The following is a 20,519-nucleotide window of genomic DNA, read 5'->3' as shown; positions in this document are numbered from 1 at the left end:
CCAAACCAGCCTGATTTAAAAAAAAAACTATTTAATTATTAATTATTTAGTTTCAAAAATAAGAAGTAATTAATGATCATACACACTTATGTTATAAGATACGTCGCAACTCTCCTTTTGCTTAGTCGGTTACGAAAACCTACTGTGCAATAATAAAGGTAATTTAAATACAGTGGGTGCGAGATTTTTAACGCCGATTAATTTTCAAGGTGAGATTATGAGTTCACCTAGCAATTCTTTGATAATAAACTTGTTAGTTTTAAGACCGTTGTACAATAAACGTAATTAAATTTAATTAAAAAACTAGGTCTTTGATCGGGTAAATTAATATCGATACTTTTATAACAAATTACCGAATGAAATCTTTGAGATGTCCCTCAATAAGTTCAAAGTTTATATAAAACGTGAGCTTACAGAAAAATCCTGTATTGTAATGTTTAGGATAATTGTATGGTTGCCTGGCAGAGATCGCTACTTAGCGATAAGGCCGCCTTTTGTATCCTACTACATTCTTCGAGTATTTTTTTTTTGTTCTGATCTTGATATGGTGTACAAATAAAGAGTATAAATAAATAAAAATAAAGGATTAATTAAACGATAAAAAAGCTTAGATGTGAATTGCTCTAACTTCATAGCCTAATATGAATTTACTGTGAGATGGTGATAACAAAAAAATACCCGGCTAAGTTTGTTGTGGGCAAGTAGACCAGGGCGTGCTTAGAAGCCTCGTAGCTTTAGGTTTAAGTTGGCGAACGAAGTTGTCACAATACCCTTAAAATTATCTAAATACATATGTATGAACGCTTCATAAGTGCCTGTGATAGGCCTACATGAATAAAAACATTTTGAATTTCAAAAGAAATAGGCTGGTAATATTATTTATCCATACTAATATTAAAAAAAAGAAAGTGCGTCTGTTCTGTGCGATCTTGATTATATTATACATAAAGACAGCTTGCATCCAGGAGTTACGCGTACTCTTAGTCTGGAAAAATAAAAGTATATTGTGGGGTTTAAAAAAATAACTAAAGATATAAACGTGGACTAATTACTGATTTACTGAAATCAATCAATTCAATTAGCTCAAGATTTGCTCGCTGGTAAATGTTTGTGTGCTGAACATGAATATTTTTCAGTTCTGGGTGTTTATATCTTTATTATAAGTAGATATATAAAAATGAAATGCTGTTTGTTAGTCTCACTAAAACTCGAGATCGGCTGGCCCGATTTGGCTAATTTAGGTCTTGAACTATTTGTGGAAGTCCAAGGAAGGTTTAAACGGTAAGAAAAATACTCAAAACGACAGCAATATACATAACGTTTCTCACCCAATTCCTCGTATACCTATAGCTGGACCGATTTTGATGAAATTGTTTGTGTGTATTTAAATAGGTTCCTAGGTGAATTGAAAATAAAATTGGATCCGGTAGGTGGCGCTGCTATACCGGGCAAGACGACATCTGCCGGTTCCGCTAGTAAATAAATAAACCTTACCGATACTCCATTACCAACCATCGTGAGTTTTACTTTACTTGCAACTACACCAAGTAAACTGGAGACGCTAGAATTGATCTCGCCGGGGTCACCAATTGTAGCGTCTTCGTAAGTATGCCGTAAGTATTTATTACTTAGTAAAAGTTAAATTTAATAGAAAACTTTCAGTACAGATGTAAATCATTTCACAGATTTTTACAGTGGCTTGCACAAACGCAGTCAATATTCTAAGCTCTGATGAGCGTCAGGTACTGGGCCATCGTAAGGTATTTTAAAAACACCAAGAAACAAGAGAATTTATCGAAACGCTTACATAACGTGACTAAAGTTCGTGTCAATTCACGAGTATTTGCTGTCAGCTCAACCTTGACCGTAATGCGCAAAAAAACTACTTTGCTTCTCGTTTCTAAAAGTGTTTATTATTAAAATGAATTAGTGCAAAAACAAATGACAAATTGGGTATACGCAAACATCGCACGACATGCACTTTATATCATCTCCACATAGGTTTTTTTTTATATACATAACTGAGACCGCGATTGCCTAAGAGTCGCAGATTCAAATACTGTAGGCTTGGAAATTTTGTAGGGCTTTTAAAAAAAGATTGAGGTAAGAATATATAATAAAAGATTAGGTTAGCGGCCCTGTGCGACTTCATCGAGGGTTCAACCTTTAAAAGATATGTCGCTGTCCCGGATTTGTTTTTAGACAGGTAAGCCAGCGTCATCGCTTACCACCGGCAAAGCACTAAATTTTAGTAAAATTAAAAAATATATATAGGCTATTCAAAATAAAGATGGGACCTTTAAAATGCCGGAGCGTGACAAAGTGCCAACGTTTGTCGTTTGGAGCCTAAAGATGCGATTCCACCAATGTGCCGAACTGTGCGGCACTGTAACGCACAGTGTATGACACAAATGTTCACGCTGGTCGACTCACTCCGACAAACAATAACAAAATGTGCGCGAACATTTTAGAAATGTTCGCGCACATCTGTATACTTTTGTGCGCGCACACATGCATGCAATGGACTCCTGTCGACGCGTACACGCTTGTTGTTCGCGAACTCAGTCTTGCTTCCGCTACCGGAGCGAAAACATTTATGTGTACGCGCACATTGTTTGATTAAGTTAAGTATGGATTGGACGAATGATAAAATTATAAAATTTATTCAAGCAATTGAAACTTATCCTCTACTATGGGATTCCAGTCACAATGATTATAAAAATAGAAACAAAAAACACGATGCCACTCTAGAGTTGGCTCAAAAATTCAATTGTGACTCGATTGAGATAATGAGAAAATGGAAAATTATTTTGGCTCAATATCGAAGAGAAAAGAAGAAAATCGCGGAATCAAAATCTTCAGGTTCTGGTATATCAAACATATACAAGCCAAAATGGTTTGGTTATGCATATTTGAATTTCTTTCATGGAAGGGACGAACCGAATGCCAGTGTGAACTCACTGGACGAAATAAATGAACAGGTACGTTTAATTTTTTTATTTTCAAACCTCTGCTTTTATTTTTAGTTATGCTTTTTACGCTAGTGTTTCTTGCCATGCCACCATTCCGATGTCAGTTTGGAAATAATGTGCAAATTCTTCTCGTATGTCTTTCGCATCACCAGATGGTATTCTTCCGATATGTCTTAAGGGTAGTAAGTTTGCCATGGGTGCATCGCGCCGCCAACTTCCATCGATAGTGCTATGAGTAATTTGGTTCTCAGTATCAAAACTGCCAAAAGAAGTATAAAGTTGCGCAGACGACTTTTGTGTCATCAAAAAATTATGCAAGTAACAACATGTCAATGTTATTAATTGTGCCTTTTCTGGAGCTAACAGTATAGGTTTTCTGAGTACGCGAAATACAGCGGACAAAATGCCAAATACATTTTCCACAACACGTCTCGCTCTGCTCAACCGATAGTTAAATGTTCTTTCTTTTGATCTTTTGTCATGTTGACCGGGATATGGTTTCATTAAATTTATATCTAATGCAAAAGCATCATCTGCCACAATGACATGTGGAATTGGTTTGTTCCTTCCGGGTAGCGCATAAGGTGGAGGCAAATTTAATTTTCCTTGCTGAAGATTAGCATAGAATCCAGTATTTTTGAAGACACCACCATCCGATATTCTTCCTTTACAACCGACATCTACGTACGTAAATTTATAATTTGCATCAACCAGTGCTAAAAGTACAATGCTGAAATCACCTTTGTAATTAAAAAAGTCACTTCCAGTATTCTTTGGAGCTTGAACAACAACATGTTTGCCATCCATAGCCCCAATGCAATGAGGGAAATTCCATAGATGGTCAAATTGACGTTCTATCATCATCCATTCTTCTGAAGTGTTAGGCATCTGAAAAAAGAAATCTTATTATTATTTCAGCTAACACAAGATATCCAGGAACACACAGTGAATGAAGATCAAGAATCTCCTCATGAAAGGCCAGTCGAAAAGTTTAAAGCTCCGAAGAACTCGCAGAAACGTCGTGCTGTCGATGAAGACCCGAGAATTGCTCATGCTTTGTCCATTATGGATAACGTAAACAAGCAGATGGAAGCAAAAAAACATGATGATGACGACATTTTTGCTGCAGCCGTCGCAACGAAGTTAAGGAAAATTAAAGATGAGCGGACGAAGATTTTAGTGCAAAGAGATATTGATAATTTATTGTATGATGCTATTATTGGTACTGGAAAATATACTGCGACTCCAATGCCTTCACCGTATTCAGATTCGTCGAATTCTCAGATCCGAGTTTCAAGTTTTCAGATCCGTGATAATGATGACTCAGATCTTTTACGCCAGAATGACAGCGAAATATTAACTTGGCATGATATGTAATGCAATAAAAGTAACTAAAATTAAATGTCATTTTATTTTCTTACCTTAATATTTTCATTCAACACGCTTATCAACGCCTTACAGGTTTCAGGTACAATCCGAGCAATAAGTTCTTTTGAAACTTTAAATAAATACATTAAACTTGCAAAAGAATCTCCAGTAGCAAGATATCTTAAAGTAATTGCAAGCCTTATTGAAACAGGGACACATTTTCTGTAGTTTGTATCTTGCTTAGCAATAAGAGGACTAACTGCATTGACCAGCAACTCAAAATCTTCGCACGATATTCGAGTGAAATTTTTAAATCCACTCAATGGATCTATTTTTATTTCTTCTACAAATCTATTCGTTTCTTCATTTCGTCGCTGTAGGAAAGGCCTCACCCAACAACGCGGTTTCTTTCTTCGTTTCTTTTTAAGAAGACTTAATAAAACACAAGCTGCAGCACAAAGCACTACGTTTTCCCGCCCGTCCATATTAACAACTGAAGACAGACAACTCTTCTCAGTGAACATGTTCGTGCACAAGTGTGCCATATTGTGCGTTTACAAAAGTTACGCACAACCTTGCCGGTGGAGACAGCAGCTAGACACGATACCAGCTTAGTACGTGCACTGCTGGAGTTTTGCACAAAATGTTTGTAAACAAATGTGCTGCACACTATTTTGGTGGAATCGTACCTTTACGAGACGAAAACAAAAAATCTTTTTCATCACACTTGCCTGAACTTATGACATTCCTTTTGTCAAACATACTCGTTTTCTCAGTTTGCACTTTACTGTAAGTAACACGTTAAGTTACGTTATTATACAATTGTGCTATATTGGTTATTAACCTTTTACATGCGAGGGGACTAGGCGGTATAAGAGCGGATAGTGTAATGATAAATACACAAGTGTTTCATACGAAGGTTTCCAACACGGATAGAAAAGAACGTTTCGGTAACCAGAAGGCTTCCTGCTCATTAAATTTAACAAAATTAAAAAAAAGTAAGAGGTTGTTCGCTTGGATTCGAACTCGGCCCCTCGAAACTATAATGGTACCATCGTACTGTGAACAGTCATTGAGATGAATATATAGGTTCGTAGCTTTGTACATTGCAAAGAAACTGGGCGCACACTCATTTGAATGCATCAAAAACATAAAATTGAGATCAGTGGGTCAATAGGCAATCGTCAATGGACGTCAGAGTAAGTCATAGTGACATTTTATGGGTGACGTTAATCTTATATCTTAAAAACGAATATCGAAAGCTGAAGAGTTTTGTTTCTTTCTTTGTTTGTTTACTTGAACGCGATGATCTCAGGAAAGGTCCGATTTGAAAAAAATTTTCTTTGTTGGATAGCCCATTTATCGAGGAAGGCTATATAATCATGGTAGGACAAATAGGAGCATAGCATACCACCAAGGAAGAATGTTTTAGAATCGGGTTTTTTTTCCTTTTGAGATAGTTAAAGTTTTGGTACAGTTGTTTCCTTTAAAAGTTCTAAAAAAAAATCCACCATAGCATATGTCTATTTTTTAAAGGTTTACTTATACGCGGACGAAGTCGCGAGTAACCTCTAGTTAAAACCACCTTTCACCGTTGTCTGCCTGTCCGCGTTTAGTTAAGTCAAAGGTATTGGATAGAAGCAGGCATTACTTTGCGGAAATCCATGGTATATTATGAAAATTAAGCATAATTTGCTAAACTCCGCGAAAAGCAACGGGTGGTTTTCGCGGAGTATAGCAAATGAAGCTTAATTTTAATAATATATCAAGTCAATGGTTTTTATCGCAATATTAACTTAATAGAAAAGATGATTATTTCATTCACTTGCTGCGCCCCGCTGTTTTCACCGCGCTGAATGAGTAGTTAGGACGTGAAGGAAAGACGATGTTGGTGTAAATATATTCGTACGAATGTTCTGGTAAACCCTTGGGAATTTGATGTATTTTCAGGACCTATGTATGTATAATAGCCTATACCTACCTACCATGTTACCTACAATTCATTTTTTAAATTTACAATTAGTTGCAAAGTTAAATAAATAATTACTTATACTAAGACAATACACACATCGCCTTGTAGACCCAAAGCAAGCGTAGCCCCTGTTATGGGTACTAAAAGGACTGTAAATATTTTTATGCATAATATACATAAATAGGTTATAGATTATACGCCAACTAGCGTACAACCTATCTTAATATACACCAACAACAACTTTATAAAGCAATTAATGAATGTGTCCATACATTCAACAATTGCTTTATAAAGTTGTACACTCCGCTTAAAGGCTACGTACCAAATTTTGTGACATTTAGCCGCTAAATAAAAGAAAAAACAAATACTGTAATAGGTACGTACATAACAAAAAAGAAAAAGAAAATAATATACTTGTTTATTTATTCCTCCTTAGTCGTTCATCTTGACAGAGTGGTCGTGGTCGAGGATGCCGTACCTTCTTTTAAAAGTTTTTTGACTTCTTTTTTAAACACGGGGCGGAGTGTCGCAACATATCCAAGCCAGCACTTCCAACCGAATATTAGGTAACAACTATTCTATACAACGAAGCTGATCTTCCTAGATTTGAAGGTTAGTGACGGGTAGGAGATCGCAGAAGTATTATTTGGGCTATGATGCTCCCATAAGGTTCATATCTGTAGGCGTGCGATGTTACGACAATCAACAAATAAGTATTAAATATATCAGTTGTCAATTTTTAAACTCAATTGACAGATGCGGGGTTAAGGGCAGCCCCCATTTCAGACCGGTTTCCTAAATATCATTGGAACCCCCTTTTAAAAATGTTATCACATTTTAAGTACACTTTGCGTTTAATAATAAAAGAGTGTCGTCATTTACTGACAATGCACTTTGTTTACTTGCACACGATGAACTCAGGAACTACTGGTCCGGAAAAATTTTTTCAATGTTGCTGGTTTATTTATCGAGGAACGCTATAAGTTATATATCATCACCCTAAGACCAATAGCAGCATAGCACCAATGAAGAATGATTTAATCGAGTTTTTTTTTCTTTTGAGCTTCCGCTGAGAGCGCTGCGTAAACGGATAAAGTTTGGACAAAATCATGTATGACAAAGTTATTTCCCTTTAAAAGTCCTAAAAAAAGCCTGGGACCTTTTAAGATTGACTTATACACAAACGAAGTCGCAAGGGACTGCTAGTAAGATTTTTATTTAACTATACACTAGCGCTTGACCATAATCTCACCTGATGGAAAGTGTAGATTTGGCCTAAGACGGGACGCGATTGCCTAGAAGATGCCAAAAATAACACAGAACTCGGAAGGGTGTTCCAAACCCAAGTCCAGCGTATAAGAAAAGAAGATGCAAGTCGCTTCGTGCGAGTTTTTGGGATATTAACAACACAGGGGTGAAACCGCGACCGGTGCCTTGCAGTGCAATGGTAGAATGGTGAGGAGGGGATGAGATCGAATAGTTCCTGAGCACGCTCTCGAAAGTATGTCCTATAAAACACCGACAGACTGGCTCCCTTACGAATGAGCCTGGAGTTATGAAAGTTTCGCGTTCCGGGTCTCATAAATCCTTCTTAACTGTCGTGAGTTTCCTATCGTGTTTCCTGGGATAAAAAAAGTCAATGTTGATCGGGCGTGAGGGAAGGACAAAATTGCAAATACATTGCTATAAGCGGCACTCGTTTAATTTTGCCGAACACGACACGGAGAGTTCGCATCTGTAGCCACAAAAATATTGCCAATATATATTTACTAGCCTTAGTCTATTTGCTTGGCTTTCTAAAAACGACACTCACGAACGACATCAAAGTTTTCTCGATGCGCCTAGACACTGACTAGTGATAATGCCGAACTAAAAGTTGATTCCCAATACTCATTGTTTTTATTTTGTGCAAACAAACTTTTGAATTTATAATATTCTTCATCATCTTCATCATCACATCAACCGATAGACGTCCACTGCTGGACATAGGTCTTTTATAGGGAGTTCCAAATTCCACGGTTCTGTGGTTATAATCCTTCATTGGATATACGTAGAAGTAAACTAGATCTCGTTTTTTTATTCAAGATTCTTAGTAATAAAATTAATTGTTCTTCTCTATTACAGAGCTTTAGTTACAAAGTTCCCATGAGATATCCGAGGTACCCTATTAAAACCCTCTTAACTTTCCCTCGCCGTTCAACACTTATGGGTGCCAACTCGCCAGTCCCTAGGTTATGTCAACTTTATAACAAGTTTAATATTGTAGATATACATTGAGGTTCTCTGGCCGAATTCCGGAGATCAATGGAATTAATGGCTTTAAGCACATTATAATAATTTTTTTTTTTTTCCTCCCTACACTGTATATACACTTTCATCTTGTTTGTGCAGTTGTAAGCTAGTTTAAAGCTATTTATTGCATGCGGTGTTTACCTGTAAGTAGATTTACATTTCGTCTTTATACAGTATAAGCTAGATTAAATTGTTTTTTTTTGAAATGTAAAGCTGTTGGTAAATTAGTACGGATTATTCTCTCTCAAGTAGTCTCAACGACTCGCGAAACTGAAGTGGCATTGGGCGGGGTACATAGCTCGGAGAACCGATAGATGTTGAGGTTTTGCGACCCCGCACCGGTAAGAGCAGCGTATGCCGGCCGCCAACGAGGTAGTCAGACGACATCAAGTGAGACGCTTTTTTTTTGGGATTTTGTGTAGCTGATTAACCCTAATGATTTTAACAGCGCAACGCGAGCTTGTTGGTGTGTCTCGGAATGGGGCTCTGCCAGGAAGAGTTTGAACCCTAGGGCTCGAAGAAGCGAAGGGACCGTCGGCCTGAAGGCGCCTCATGTGAGGAAAGTGAGTCGCTGGAAACCACCAAGGACCGTGGGTTATGGAATTCCCTACAAAAGATACCAAGTACAGCAGTCGGTTGAATTGATCATGATGAAGCCAGCCATCCTGGATTGAAGCAGTGCAGAGGGTCTTAGAGGGGAGACCGGTTCAAGCAGTGGCGTGCAGAGGAATTTTGACCAGGGTAAGCATAAAGAAGTGAAATGGAATAAAATGGCAAAAATCCTCCTCCGTTGCCAGTTACATAAAAAAAGTTAGGGTAGGCAGCGCTTTTGTGCTTGTATGAAGTGCAGTGAGTTCAAGAGGAACCATTTTAATAGCAAAATGACTTTCAAACTAACAATACTTTTGGCTTTCTAACTAACAAGAGCCCCTGAATAGAATGTGTCTGACTTAGCATAACATAAGACTTTCATACAATCTTGCATTTCCGATTTCACCACCGAAACGGTGGATTTACGGAAACTATTTTTCTGCTTATGAAAATCAAAAGCTCGGATTAAACAGAAAGACACCACAGATCAACAGACAGACTTCTAAAAAAAAATCTCTGAATTATCGTAATTAGTAACCACCATAGACGTATCGCCAAGATATGTCGTTTTTAATAAAAAGGCGCATATAATCCGATTGGGGTGACTTAAACAGGTTAGTCCGCTACCTTCTAAGACTACATCATCGCTTCCTACCGACGAGATTCCATTCAAGGGCTAACTTAAAATTGAATATATAAAAAAAAGTGTGTGTACACGCGTTAGACGTTATACTTCTTTGGCGTCAAGATAAAAGTGTTTACAAAATTTTTATCTTACACCTAGTTCTACGTTTGTAAAATAAAAAAACACTAACAATAGAAAAAAGGAATTTAATACATTGAAAGTTTTATTATAACGCATTATCTAGTTAAATCATTATCGGAACACCAAGTTTCACTGAATATAAAATTTGAATATACATTTGAATCAATTAAATCACCGGAATGAGCCCACAGGCTTTGACAATTGAAAGTAAACACTGCCAAAACTTTTTTGAAAACCTAAAATAACTTTTACAGGTTTACTCACGATTTTTTCCTGCCCCTTTGAAGCAAGTGCTATTTGAACTGCTTAAAACGCACATAACTTAGAAAAGCTAGGGGTGCGTGCTGGGATTCGAACCCGCTCCCCGAAAGTGAAGTCGAAGTCCTACCCACTGGGCTCCAACCGCTTATTAATATAATTATACAAGAAAGAGGCATTTCGTAATCACAGACAGATACTTCAGTTCGATTTATTTGTATTGATGAATGTTAGCGTTTAGCTGCGGCATCACTTGACGACATGTGACGATGCAGTTGAGTCTAAGAATGAGATCTATAGAGTATTCAGCGTACTTTCATTTTGCTAAGCCAAAGTGTTCAAACGAGATGGGTATATGTAGGACCGGAACCAACACAACAACACCTTTCAGTGAATATAAAACATGGCTACATGGACAAACGCAATCCACACACTCAAGAGCTATGGATTAAAGCAAATAAGTGTATACACACAAAGGAGGCCTTTCCGGACCTCAACACACGACTGACACCTAAACTACTAAAACTAAGTCGGATCAAACTAAGGACGCTAGTAAGCATGATTACAGGGCTTTGACAATTAAACAAACACCTTTTCATTTTAGGTATAAATGACAGTCCTCTGTGCAGAGCATGCATAGAGGCAGATGAAACACCGACACACGTAATGCTCCCATGTAGAGGAGTAACAGAGCAACGCGCAGCATACCTTGGCTCCCCAGCATCACTCCCTGAAGCACGTGGCGACCTGGGCAGCCTGCTAAGCTTCTGGAGTGAGCTCGGCTGGCTGGATAGACCCAACGGGGAGCCGTACCAGTGGCACTTACAACGGAAGGTTCCGGCCGACCAAGTACGGAGACAATCCCAGGAGAAAGAAGAAGCTGACAAATAATTGTCGTGTGGTGGCGGCAGATCACAATACATTGGTCACCAACCCTCTTCTTCTCGCGGTTGTCGTACGAGGCGACTAAGGGGTTATAACGAAGTACGGACAGCAGCGTTCCTGTGCTACTACTAAGACATACTGCGATCACGAACCCGTCTGCACAGCGTGGTGATTATATGCAAATCCTCCCCTTGGGAGAGGCCTTTATTCCAACAGTGGTCTGTTAGAGACTGTTGCTGAAGTTTGTCTCGTTTAAACTGTTGACTTAAGTCTGAGGTAATGCTAAGCACGCTTATGAATCACAACCTAAGGTTCTTGCTAACATAGACAGGGTTTAATTAATAATGCTAATAAATCCATATCTCTAATCTATTTCAAATTATTTAAATAATTTATAAGCTACGACAACGCATACATCGCCCCAAAGTAAGCGTAGCTTGTGTTATGGGTACTGAGATGACTGATGAATATTTTAATGAATAATATACATAAATACTTATAATACACATACTCAAAAACATTCATGCTCATCACACAAACATTTTCCAGAACCCACGGCATTGGACTCAGAAAGCAGGGTCGCTGCAAACTGCGGCAATCGGCCGTCAATTACCAAATAATTAAGCTGCCGATACTAGCCGCTACCGAAGCCTTTCATACATGAACTAATTTGTGCATTTATAATTTTTACTTGGCTCCTGGTGGAGTTACATATGTCGTACGACCCATCGTTCCGACCAGGCAGATCGATAGGTTATATCAATAAGCTTAAAATACAACCAATCCGTCCATCCAATAGAATTCTACAATCCTTAATATCGTAACGAACAATCGACAGTTTATGCCTTCTTCGCACCTGAAATTAATAATAATATATTCAAACCAATAATCAATATTATATAATTCCTCGAAGATGTAACGAAGCACACTCACTCTATCCTGTTCCTACTCTACACTGTCGATAAGGATGGCTATACTAACTTGATTATTTCATCTGAAGATTTATAAACTTCGGGAGTATATTTTCATTTTAATTTTTAACTGTTTCTTTGTTGTTCTCCACATATTTTCATGTCTATGATTACGTCACTTATTTTGGTGCTAAATAAATGTTTTTTGTTGCATTATAAAAACGCATTTATGTATTTTATTAGGATTGATGCCGGAAGCGTCTCATGTCGATAACAAGAAACAATTGACCAGATTGGTCCAATTAAATAGTGTTTTCACGGTAATTCTGAAGCCGTGAACTGTCACAGTTTTCTTGTGATCGATCGAAACGACGAATAGTCCCATGTATGGTGCCCGTAAATGTAATAGAGGTCGTCCAAATGCTCTGAACAGGTTCTGCACGGCCCGCACCGGAACCCTGAACGCTTGGCGGGTTGTGCATACTATGTCGTCGACTGTAGATTAACATAGTGATTTTTTGTGATATGTTATGTTAACTGCTTCTTTAACCTGACAATAAATTCCCGGGAAGAACGGACCAGTTAAAAAGTAATCATTTCGCTTTATTTAAATATTATAAAGTAATATGCGCAGTGCGGTAAATTAATATTTAATGCAGGAATTAGGAACGAAATCCATTAAACGGTTAATAAGCAGTTAGCTTGTTTGTGCATTGCCTAGGTTGAATGAACGCTTGTGTTCGATCTCTCAATTACTAGTAATGTGAGAACGGAAAACAAGGGAGACGCGCGGGTGTGATTTCTCGTTGGAAATAGTGGGATGAACTGACATAAGTTCGTACTTCTCCGAGATATTCTGTGTTCATTGGGAAACCAAGTCTGGGTTACATACGACCCGGCTCTTCGTCTCCGTTGCTGAAGATACTTTGCAAAGGTTGTATCAGTTTACAAATGTGTCAATACACCGCCCTAATCCTACTTGGTTTAAAGTATTGATTCGTTACTGTATTCTAAATATTAGGTATGTCTTATTTAGTCAACAATATAATATTTTCATGGTGGATACCATAAAACATTGTCCGTGTTACGGTGCTATATTTAAAGAAGTGACGTCATAATACGCCTAAAGTATTAGCTTGTTGTTTTTATATTATACTTAATTCAGATAAACTTATTACAAACTTATTGAAACACTTTCTAAAATTGTACATATTTTTCCTTATACTGGAATTATAAGGAAAAATATTTACAACTAAAGTTTAACAATTTTTTTTTAACGATAGGCCATCGCTTAGCTACTATCGTGCCTGTTGGAAAGCAATGATGAGATCTAGGTTGGGGCAAGTTGGTCTGGAAAAAGCCTATTCACCTATACTGTGTTAAGGCTGTTGCCTTGAAGTGAAGTTGTATTTAGGTTACTAATCTAAAACGTCTTCGAAACAACTGCAGCGAGGCACAGTTCCTAAGATGCAGATACTTCTTTTGGATAGAAAAATATGAGAGCAAATTTTTGCGACGCGCGCGCACACCGTCGTTGCGTAGTAAGGTCACAGAAAATTGGTACACTATAGTCAACATTTTAGTTTTTTAATAAATGGTTTGAGTGTACACTTTCGATTGTCAAAGACGATTTTTGTACAAAAATCTCAAATTTCAATGTTGAGTGAAACTTCGTTGTCCGATAATGAGATAATTATATAATGCGTTATAATAAAACTTTTGTATTATACCTTTATAACTTTTGTCTATAGTTAGTGTCGTTTTTTCTACAAACGTAAAAAGAGGCGAAAGATAAAATTTTTGGAAAGACTTTTATCTTGTTACGCCAAAGAAGTATAACTTCAAATGTGTACATAAGTACACACACGTTTTTGAAATTATAATTCTTTTGGCGCGTTAGGGAAAAAATGGCAACAGCGACGATGCGCGAGCACACCGTCACAATAAACCGACACCATGAAGTTAGCTATAGTCTACATTTTAGTTTTTCTAAAAAAGGTTTGACAGTTGACTTTCAACGATTCAAACAATACCATTTTTTTATAGTTAGTGTCGTTTTTTCTACAAATGTAAAATTTTTGGAAACATTTTTATCTTGTTACGCCAAAGAAGTATAACTTCTAACGCGTGTTCATAAGTACACACAATTTTTTTTTTACTTTGTTTGTTAATACCATGATTGTAACGTGAAGGACTCATTAGGCATAGCCGGAAATATTAAAGATTGTCAGATTCCTTAAGACATTCGCAACAGTCGAACAATAATAATAGGCAGCCATAATATTATTATGTTTCAGTTATAAAAAGAACAATAGGCGTCGTCATAAACACGCTCGCAGGCAAATAACAACTGTGCAACAACAAGATGATTGAAGAGCACTATAATATAACTATATAGCAACTAAAGGTTCATAGGAACTGTGTTCACGAGCCGCGCTAGGTTTAGGGTTGCTACAAATACAAAAAAATAAACATACTACGACAATACACATCGCCATCTAGTCCCAAAGTAAGCGTAGCTTGTGTGATGGGCATTAAGGTAACTGATGAATAATTTTTATGAATCTATATATATAAATACTTATAATATATATAACACCCAGAACACTGAAAAACATTCATGTTCAACACACAAATATTGTCCAGTCGATCCCACGGCCTTGGATTCAGAAAGCAGGGTCGCTGCCCACTGCGCCAATCGGCCGTCGACAAAAATAAATTAGTTATCACACCTGTGTATAATATCATACCTCAGTGGCTTGCCCCTCAAAAAGGCATAACAGCGATTCTACGAGCCTACACCAATTTTTTGTAACACTCGTATAACTACTATAGATTTATCATTTTTTCTATAATTTTCAGATATTGTTCACCCTACAAAAATATAATGGTGAGAATATTGTTATTGACCCATTCATCCTGTATTATTCCTAGATAGTCCTGTACTATACCTTACAAGTGCTAGACCTGTTTGTTTACTATGGACTTAATGCGGATCATTCCTATCTGTCCCCTGCTTTGGCCCCTCAGGGGGACAAATAGGAATAAAAAGTGCGGTCTGTCACGCTGCTCCGGACGAGTAGACAGATCAAACTATTAACCGTTCTGTCCCCCCTATCTCAACTATCGTGTCGTACCGAATGTCGCGACTGTGCTTATTTAGTAGCCCACGTGTTTTTGTTGAAAGTACAGTTTTCATTTAAAAGTAACGTAGAAAAGAACATGCATTCGCGAGGGCAATTTATGTTTACATTTTCACGTACACACCAAACTGTTATGTTTGCGAACAAATGCGCTTGCGCAACATAACGCTCCCATTGAGTAGTTCAGTATTACCCTGTTGAAGCACGGCTAACATGGGAAGGAGTCATTTTGTCCAAGGGGAAAGATATTTAGTTATATCCAAATTCATATATGGGTATATGTTATATAATAATATCCAATTAATATACCTGAAATATGAACGGCTCCTTATCCTGGGTGCCCCTTGGAAATTGTACCCCTTGTCAGTGGATATCGAGGGATAATTTTTTTGTCCCCTGCCTTTGCTAGCCATGCGGTAGTACAAACATAACTGCGCCGTGGCGAGTGCATTAGGACAAAAAATAATACATCTGAAGTAGCTAGTATGATCTCACGGGCAAACATAATATAATTGTTATAATTAATGCCTTTAAAGGTATATATATACATTACCTTGTAAGCATTTCCCGTTCACGCTTGGCTGCCATGTCGGCAAATACGACGCCACCTAAAATTTTCAACTAATGGATAGAATATACTAACATTAAAATATTCTGCTTAGAATTCGCATTGCAGCATATAACTTGGAATGTCATAATAATTGCGTATCATGCTTAGTTGTTTAACGATATACGGCTAGTCAGTGACTTGCACTTCTTACATGCACAAAAGCACTGCATACCCTAATATTTTTGTATGACTCATACATACGAAGGATTTTTCTATTTTATGGTACTGTCCTTCTTTATGCATACCCTAGTCAAAACCCTATGCACGCAACTGCGGCTGGTGAACATAGAAAAAAAGAATATATTGGCTAGGACTTCTTGAGTTATGTGCGATTTGAGGATAAATCGGGACTCTATTACTGAGACCCGTCACCGGGCTGTATTCAGGAACCATGAAAGTTAGACAGTTGAAATTTTTATGTTGTCGCTTTAACTACAAATACTATAAAACAGAATATAATTAATATTTAAGGGCGCTCCTCATATAGGAGCGCCCTTAAATATTAATTAGCCCTTAGCGCCCCTTAGGGAAAAATGGTGAGATTAAATTTTTACGATGCAATGTCACAAAAAACCGACACCACGAAGTTAGCTATAGTTAAGATTTTAGTTTTTCTAAAAAAGTTTTGACAGTTGACTTTCAATAATTCAAACAAAACCTTTTTTCTGTGGTTGTTTCATTTATTCTACAAACGTAGAACAAGGAGAAAGATAAAAAATTTATCTTGTTACGCCAAAGAAGTATAACTTCTAACGCGTGTACATAAATACATACACGTTATGTCATTATCTTGGTCATGAATTCGAATCGATGTAATCCTACAACCTACTAATATTGTGTGTGGATGTTTGTTACTCAATCACGCAAAAACTACTGAAAGGATTTGGATGAAATTAGGCATGCATGTGGCCTTAGACATGGAAAAGAACATAGGCTACCCAGCTCTTTTAACCAGAGTAGTTCCCAAAAGAAAATTGTTTACGAGCTAAGCCGCGGGCAGACAGCTTTGAAATTTGATATGCATATCACGTATGGAAAAGGATATGTACTTTCTATACCGATCTCTCAAATAGTTCCCGTGGTAAGATTAAAAATTGTTAACGAACGAAGTTTAAGACTCAATTCTGAAGTCCAAGCAGACGAAGTCGCGGGTAGAAGCTAGTCATAAATTAACTTGGTCATGAATACGAAAATAGATATAAACATTAAAAACCACTGTAGTTTTGTAAATATCCATTGTTATTTTTTTTATAGAAACAGAATACCTCGCAAAATTAATCGCAATTAGAGTTTTATTTACTCTTTTTGAATTTAAATTTATAAATAAAACGACTTACTTTACGGAATAGGTACAGTGGCTTAACTAGGTTCGTGGTAATCAGACCCGCCTATTGCCTTGAAGATAAGTGATTTAAGGTGAAATTTTGAGGACCATTTTACAAAACTTGAGCAAAACAAGAATTTTCGTGATATTTTCATTATAGAAAAGATCACGGTCAGATTACAAAAAAAAAGGAATAACATTTTAATTATCTCGCCACACTATTATCTCTATCTGGGTCGATGGAAGAATTTCAGCCTTAAAGTTGGAAAGTGGTAGAAAAGGGCCTTAGGCTAAGTACCCCTATCACCGCTCACCAAGATAATATTAGGTTAGGTTAGGTTATAACAACACGAAGTAGTTGTACAACTGTAGTATAACTACTTTAGCTAGATTAGCGAACCTATCCAATATTGCCCGATGAACGCTTTACAAAAATTATTCTTGGTCCCGTATTACGAAACTTTACTGCAAATATATGTGATGATTGCAATCCTTCCACAGACCTAAAGTGCAACCATCTATCCGCGGACCAAATGTAAACAAACAAATGACAGGTCGTGAACATTTAAGATCAGGATAGGTTAGGCTTTTTTAGTATTTTAGAGGTAAACAACATTTTCTTTTAATTTTTTTCTTTTATGTTTAAATTGATAAAATAAAATGTGAGCCGACGTAAACGAAAGTCGAAACCGTGCTTTTAAAACTTCATCGTTATTGTTTCGTTCGTATTGTAACGGACTAGACTTTTTACTCACTGAAACTTTCACTAGATTTCTTTATCAAGGACAGTGATAGCGAATCCGCCCGGAGATTGATTTTGTAACGATGTTATACTTTTTCATCATTCCTAGAATCAATTGTATTGGCGCCGTTTTGTCGTTGATTTTATGTTTCGATTTATAATTCCATACAGATGTACTAAGCGATGATGGCATAGTGGTTAGAGTTTTCTTGCGGGTGGGGACCGAGTTCAATTCCCGTCACGCACATTTCAACTTTTCGGAGTTAATAGTGTGTAAGACGATCGATTGGCGCAGAGGGCAGCAACTCTGCTCTCTGAGGTGTTTATATATATATATTATAAGTATTTTTGTATATTATTCATTAAAATATTAATGGCATCTTTGTACCCATAACACAAGCTACGCTTACTTTGGGGCTAGATGGCGATATATATATTATCGTAGTACATTTATTTATCTACTAGCGGACCCCAGTGCCATCTGTAGGGCTGTTTTGTAAATCTAAACCGATCCAGGGTGCCATGCCACTTCCGTGCCACCATTTCCGTGTTTCGGGCCGCATATTAAGCCGTCGATCCCGGTTATTAAAATTCACATGTCACAAAACCTTTAGTATTTTTCTTACTTCATTTATATATTTAGAAAAACATTTATTTTCATTTTATTTTGACTCATGCTAGCCCTAGCAACTCCGGTCTAATTCAGCTGGATCTTCCAAAACACCAGCAATGAAATAGCGGCGAGTGCTTGAATCTTATTAGATACTGGATGGTGTAAAGTGGTTTTATATAAAACAATAAACGAAAAAAATATATATATATATAAAATAAATAGTACAATGTACACCAAAAAGTTTACCACCTGCTCTGGGACTATAAATATTAGTAAAATTATGGAAATTCCTCGCCAGCATATCTAAGTACCCGCTTATTTCGCTACCACAAAACGCTCACTTCTCTTGCAATCGCGAATTGCAACATTATATTTACCTACCTATATTTTTTGTTTCGCATTTTTCCGAACGTAACTAATGTAATGAAAAGGTTTTCGGGACAAGTACCCACTGTATTCTACACGAGCTGTTAAAAGATAGACATATGCTGTCGCGGACATTTTTTTAGGTCTTTTAAAGGGGAACTAATTTGTCTCAATTATACCGAAACTTAAACGGTTTACGCAGTGGAAGCTCTCAAAAAAAAATAAAAACCCCCTATTTTGTTCATTCCTCGATGTTTCATACTCCTATTGGTCTTAGCTTGATGATATAATTACCTATAGCCAATCCTCCTCGATAAATGGGCTATCGAACAATGAAATCATTTTTCAAATTGGATCAATGCGTTAAGTAAGCACAAACAAACAAAGTAAAATATAAGTATAAGACAAATCTTATATTTATATATAAAACAGAAGTGTGTGGGCCCAAAGACCCTGCTCTAATGTACAAATATAGTTTACTAGTAGCATAATTTAGAGTATAGTAAGTTTTATACCCATATAATTTACACAGCTTTTTTTCTCTAAAAGGTTCTTCTTTTCAATAATAAAAATAATATAATGTAAAAATAATAAGTATCAATTATTTTCAATGAATGCAATCGTAGGTAGGGTATCTACTAAAAAAAACATTATTTCGTACTTAAGTACCACGGAGCAGAGATGTGGAGCGGAGACGTGGACACTGACCGCACCACAAATTTGGCAAGCGGCAATGTTGGGAGTCTCTTCGGGTTAGAATTCGCAGCGAGTAAATCCGTAGGAGAACCAAGGAAACCGGCATAGCTCAAAGGATAAGCAAGTTGAAGTTGAAGTGGCAGTGGGCGGGTCGTAGGACCGAAGTGTTGTGCCACCTCCAACCCGCTAGACAGATGACCTTAAAAAGGCGGCTGACAGCGGCTGGATGAGAAAGACCGTGTGTTATGGCGCGATCTAGGAATGGCCTATGTTCAGCAGCGGACGCATGTGGGCGGTTGATAAAGTACCCTTAAGTATGATAAAACTGTAATAACTAATAACGTACACAGCGGCGATATAGTGGTTAGAGCTTCGGTGACACTTATAACTTTTCTAAGACCTTTAATTGCGTTTATTGCTTAAACCGTAAAGGAAAACATTCAGACGAACCTGCATGCCTTTTTATTTTGGTTTGGTGGAAAAGCTTTATTGCTACCCTTGGGTAAACCCAAACTAAAAACCACCACACGGCGTGTCACTCTTGTAGGCTTTGTTAGACGCCCGGAACCCGTTAGACGCTCTATACCTCTCAGACGCCTACCAACCACCCCAACCGACAGTTGGGACTCCCGCGCTAACGAGGAAGGGATCAGTACAACTTGGCAACCCCCCCCCCCAAACTCAGGGCGTAGAGAGGCTTGTGTAGTGACGGGTAGCTAGAGCAACATGCATGCCTTTGAGGTCTGCGTAATATTCTCAAAAGCGTGTGGGGCCCACCATCGGGGCTCCACACGGGGCCGGCATGGTGGACTACGGCCTAAACCCTTCTTATTGTCGGATGAGACCCGTGCCGTTTAGTGGACCGGTAATGGTTCGATGTGATGAACTAATATTTCACATATATTTCCTTTGCTTTGTCACATAAATTGGTTTAATATGCTAGAACCATAAACGTGACGGGCACGTTTTGTTTGCGTTATCAAGTTATAGTTGTCGTAAAATATCTGTAA

General features: G+C 37.5%; 2 protein-coding genes across 3 annotated transcripts in view; one reads left to right on the top strand and one right to left on the bottom strand.

The window, feature by feature from the left end:
* The window catches only part of LOC120636149 (bestrophin-4), a 64,388-nt gene that overhangs the window by 27,648 nt on the left and 16,221 nt on the right, over positions 1–20,519 (bottom strand). The gene's annotated exons all lie outside the window — the stretch shown is intronic.
* LOC120636150 lies at positions 2,779–4,399 on the top strand. Its single transcript, XM_039907469.1, has 2 exons — positions 2,779–2,981; positions 3,891–4,399. Exons 1-2 carry the CDS (start codon positions 2,790–2,792, stop codon positions 4,347–4,349), a joined length of 651 nt encoding a protein of 216 aa, XP_039763403.1. The 5' UTR covers positions 2,779–2,789; the 3' UTR covers positions 4,350–4,399.

The sequence above is a fragment of the Pararge aegeria genome, chromosome Z (assembly GCF_905163445.1).
Source record: "Pararge aegeria chromosome Z, ilParAegt1.1, whole genome shotgun sequence".
Lineage (NCBI taxonomy): Eukaryota > Metazoa > Arthropoda > Insecta > Lepidoptera > Nymphalidae > Pararge > Pararge aegeria.
Note: the sequence above shows the minus strand (reverse complement) of the source record. Positions and strands in the feature narration are given on the sequence as shown.

Excerpts from the sequence above, each read along its gene's own strand:
- LOC120636150 (XM_039907469.1), top strand. The coding sequence starts at position 2,790 with ATGAGAAAATGGAAAATTATTTTGGCTCAATATCGAAGAGAAAAGAAG. Across the intron at positions 2,982-3,890 it reads TGGACGAAATAAATGAACAG|CTAACACAAGATATCCAGGA; the intron begins GTACGTTTAATT and ends TTATTATTTCAG.